Here is a 4,959-nt window from a genome sequence, read left to right as displayed (position 1 = left end):
TTTATTTTTATATTACGTATTTATTTCGATATTTTACATTGTTGTAATATCGATATGGAATATAAGCAACAATATTCCGATATTATTTTATTGAAATATCGATATTTTATTAATTCGTTAAATTTTCGATATTGATATTTCGATATTTTAAAATATCGATATTTTAGTTCCGATATAACACCGATATCGATATTGGTATCCGATATCGATACCGATACCGATATCGATATTTTTCTTTCGATATCCCATCCCTACTTCAAACTATGAAGATTGTGGAGAAAGATTTTATTCAAAGAGATTATTAGACTCAAAATATCTTATAAATGCTATTTGATGATGTAGAAAATTAACACTAATGGTCAATTTTCCAAATATTTTCTGGTGGAGGACTAAGTTCATAGGAATTTGGTTTTAGATTTTATTGCTAATAATGCATTTTTTCTCTCTATTTCTCCTACAATTTAAATACTGCAGTGGAATCTTGATATAAAAAATCTTAATCTGGATGGCTGAGGAAGTTGAGGCACCACCTTAGCAACCTCGACTTTTATTTCGTGGTGGTCCCACTGGAGCAATCGTACTAAAGATCGTCTCTTGTTTCTTCAGCAAGAAGCATAAGGGGTTTCGTTGAAGATGGAAAATAAAAGATAACACTCAGGTCATACAATCCGCTTTATTTTACATAAGAAAGGCACGATTGGGATAACAAATTGGAGGCATCTTAGTCAAAACTTTTCTTTCACTCTTATATTTATTATTGGAGAAATGACTTTATAAACGAAGCTAACATTTAAGGATTGTTTATAAAATTAGCTAGTCCATATAATCTAATGGGTTTCTTTGAGATAGGTATGTTGTGTACAAGGGCTGTCCAGAAAGTAACAGACGTTTTGGCCTATTGTGGCAATGGGTGGGGGTAGAGCCGCCATCTTGGTGTCCGAACATTCCTACATCCAGTATCCATCCAGCTTTTGTTGTGTGAGGACTGTGCATCATCAAAATGTGCCCTGAAATAAAAAATCCTGCCACTTGAGAAGTGTGGTCTGTGATACGGGTTTTTGTTGGCTTGAAACAACAGGCCAATTGAAAATTATCGTCAGCTTTGTGAAGTTTAAGGGGAGGGGAGAATGAGTGAAAGCCGAGTGAGGCAATGGTGCATTGATTTTAAAAATGGCCGTACCAGTTGTGGTGAAGCTTGATTACCACAAATTTTATGCTCGGTGGGTTCCAAAAATCCTAACTGAGGACCATTAGAAACAGAGACTGGATGCAGCACTGACCTTTTTTCAAGAATACAGCACAAATGGTAATGCAGTTCTGAATCGTATCTTAACCGGGGACAAGACTTGGGTGAACCATGTCAACTGTGAAACAAAACAGCAATCAATGGAATGGGCGCATAAACATTTTCCGAAGAAACCACAAAGTATTTGCAAACGCTGTGAGCAAGAAAGGTCATGGCTACTGTGTTTTGGGACTCCAAGGGAGTGCTTCTCGTTGATTTTCTGGAACGTGGAGCAACAATCAACTCAGAAAGGTATTGTGAAACACTAAGAAAGTTACAGTGCGCCATACAAAATAAGCATCGGGGAAAACTTAGCACCAAGGTGTTGTTTTTTTCACAATGCACGGCCAAACGTACTAGGGCCCTCTTGGATGGTTTTGACTATACACCATACAGCCCGAGTGATTACCACCTCCTCCCAGCGATGAAAAAGCAGCTCGGTAAACAACGCTTTGATACTGACGCTGTGTATAAATCATGTGTAAATTCTTTAGAATAAGTGTTAAATTTACGATACAAAATGATTAAAATTATTGCTATTTGTTTTTTTGTGTTTCATTTTGCAGTTTGAAATCTGTCAAATTTGCAGGTTCCATTACCCTAGTATTAATGTACAGATTTTGTTGTATATTTGGGTCTATTTTTCAGTCACTATTTCACTTGCATCCTAATTTTACAGCCAGTAATTTTTACATAATAGTTATATAATTTTTAATTATCTATTATTTTTTTAATAGGTGGGTGTTACTGGTTCTTACGCAGGAGTCATCATTCAGTACATTATTCCTGCTTCGTTGATATTAGTCGGGCGAAAATCCATACCTGAAGCCTTATCCAACCAACCGCTTCAGTACAAATCGCCTTTTCAATCTGCAGTGTGGCCATTTTTGGTTATGCTTTGGGCTTTTATTACTGTTATTTTAGTTACTTTTGATATTGTACATGATCGATCTGTTCAATCATTGCCTACATAAGAAATATGTATTGATGATTCCAGGTTCTTACCTTCTAATGTTTTTAAGGCAATTATTATCCATTTCAGTTAACTTTGTAAATTTCTATTACTTTTTAAAATGTTACGAATATAGAACTGAATTCCAGAGAGAGGAATAGACTGTTGAATATTCTAAGTAAATTAATAATTTAGAAAAAGTTTCCTATGTTTTGATTTTATCTTTTATCGAAGATATTTTGTTGACTGTTTTGATATCTAATACTATTATTTATTACAATTTATTGAATATTATCTATGTTTAATCATATATAATATGAATGTATATATCATCTGTTTATTTGTTATTCAAAGATATAATATTCTATAGCAACTACTGTGTCTAGTCATCAGATATACTAAAATGAATAATGTACACAGTTGTTTTTACAATATGTATCAATATTTAAAAGTCTTTCAATTATTTAATCAATTGACTTACTTTTGAAAATATTATGTTAGATGTAAGTTGTAATTCATTAGAATTCAATTTGTTTCTCATGTCTTCTGTTTGACAATAATCTTTTTTTATTTTACCACTCATGATACGGTAGTAATATAGTAGTTAATTTACTATAACCTTTATTTATTGTTCCATAATATATGAATGTATTTTTTATTTATTAATATAATATTAAATCAATTGTTATTTATAAATATTTCCAAGTATGAAATGTATAAATATAAATAAAGTTTTATTTTTTCTAAAAATATGTATGCCAATAGAAATACATTTTTTTTTTTTGTAAATTACCCCTACATTTTTTCATTTAATTGGATTTATTTTTCTTCACTTTAACCATTACTCTAGAATCAGGGAATAATTGTGATCATTTATCGAAATGTTAGTCCTATCCCTGTTTTAATCATTAACACTTTGACAGCGGTTGACGACCTATCATCAAGCTACCCCCATCAGGGTGACTTGGGGGTACGTATGACGATTACCTATCATCAAAGGAAAGCTCTAGCACCTCCCTTTCACTTTGGATTGTACTCGCTTCCACCAGCTATGGTTGTTTTCCGTTCTGCTACCTTCAAGGATTTTTAAAATTTGTTTTTATTATCAAGTTAATTTCTTGAATTATATAAATTTCTTTACTCCTGTATTATATTATTTTTAACATTTTTCTCATATTTAAAAGGTGTTTTTTACATAAAAAATATATTTTTTTTACATTGTTTGGCTTATTTAACGTCGTCTAAATGTTTTATAGAAAATGTGGTGATACACAATAACTTTCTAGAGTTCTTATTCAGAAATTCAGTTTAAAAAAACCAACAAAACATTCAGGTATCAGCTGATATCATTCATAGATTTAGCAGCACAATATTAATCGCATTTAAAAAAAACAGATATTTAAACTTTATTTGGCTTAATATTAAATCTTATACTTTATATAATGTTTATTTAAATTAAAATATAATAAAATACAATATCAACAAAGAAAAAAATCAGTGAATTTACCGGGGTCTGGGGAGTCCCCTTGGTCAATACTAATGCTTTCTACCTCCGCAGCGTTCTATTTTTTTGGTGGCTTAACGTCCTTATGCTCTCCAACTCAAAGCAGGTAAGGTAAATTACTCTAGGTTACCAGCCTATCCTAGCTAGAGTGGGAAAGTCAAGCTTATTTTGTAGCTCCTCCATGAAATAAAAGTCAACCTGCCAATGCCAGATACTGAACCAGTACTGGCTCTAACTCATGAATTTAAAGTTTGTGGCTCAACACACTCCGCTATCCATGACATTTGTTTATAGATATTCAGGAGATCATAAAAGTATTTGATATAACTAACTTCATTAATCTTGCTCATCAGTTGTTCAAAGTTTTACATTAAATATTACTAGTATGGCTTCTGACTACTTTCTCAAGGAGCAAATCGTTTTGGGTTATTGATAAAAAGCTTTCCTGCTTTGATCTTTTAATATTTTATTTAACTTGTAACAATGAACTATGATTACAGTATAGCACAATTAACATCAGCTTATCAATGCAGGTATTTAGGTAATGTATACTAATATGACACTACTAAATTATCTATTTAAAAATTCAAGATAATTTCTGGAATATTGACATCTGTCTTAAAAGCTCACAAAATTAATATAAATTTATTTTGGAGATACTTCCGGATTCGACAGGGCTCATCACTATCCTCATATTTCGCAGCAGAAGCTGGAGTTCCGCAGGGATCTATACTAGCGCCATTATTATACACTTTGTATACCTCCGATTTACCCACAATGGAACACACTCTCACGGCCATTTTAGCCAAGCATGGGGACCCAGCACAAGCCTCAGAACAATTACAAATACACCTAGCTCACATCCATGAATGGTGTGTCAAATGGAAAACAGGGATAAATATTGAGAAATCAGCGCAAATAACTTTTACGCTCGTCGTGGTCTATGCCCTGTTTTTCTAAACGAACGAAGTTTAACTCGGACAGATACAGTAAAACACCTTGGATTGACATTAGACAAAAACTAAATTTCCGACTTAAATTGTTATTTCATCTTTTAAATAAACGATCAAAATTACCACTTTCAGAAAAACTAAAAATTTAAACTTACTTTCTCAGACCAATTTGGACTTACGGTGCACAAATTTACGGATGTGCCAAAAAAACTAACTTACTGAAACTGCAACAGTTTCAATCAAAATTACTAAGACTGATCAGTAG

The 4,959-nt window shown here is 32.3% G+C and overlaps 1 protein-coding gene across 1 annotated transcript; it reads left to right on the top strand.

Moving 5' to 3' along the window:
• Positions 1–2,022: 2,022 nt before the first annotated feature.
• LOC136795532 (transmembrane protein 104 homolog) lies at positions 2,023–2,893 on the top strand (the record flags this gene model as incomplete). Its single annotated transcript, XM_067046413.1, is given in 1 exon segment — positions 2,023–2,893. A coding segment is annotated over 1 exon segment (237 nt), but the record flags the coding sequence as incomplete, so codon positions are not given.
• Positions 2,894–4,959: the final 2,066 nt, after the last annotated feature.

The sequence above is a fragment of the Halyomorpha halys genome, unplaced genomic scaffold (genome assembly GCF_000696795.3).
Source record: "Halyomorpha halys isolate HHAL.00 unplaced genomic scaffold, Hhal_1.1 Scaffold10721.1, whole genome shotgun sequence".
NCBI lineage: Eukaryota > Metazoa > Arthropoda > Insecta > Hemiptera > Pentatomidae > Halyomorpha > Halyomorpha halys.
This window is presented reverse-complemented; position numbering and strand designations above follow the sequence as displayed.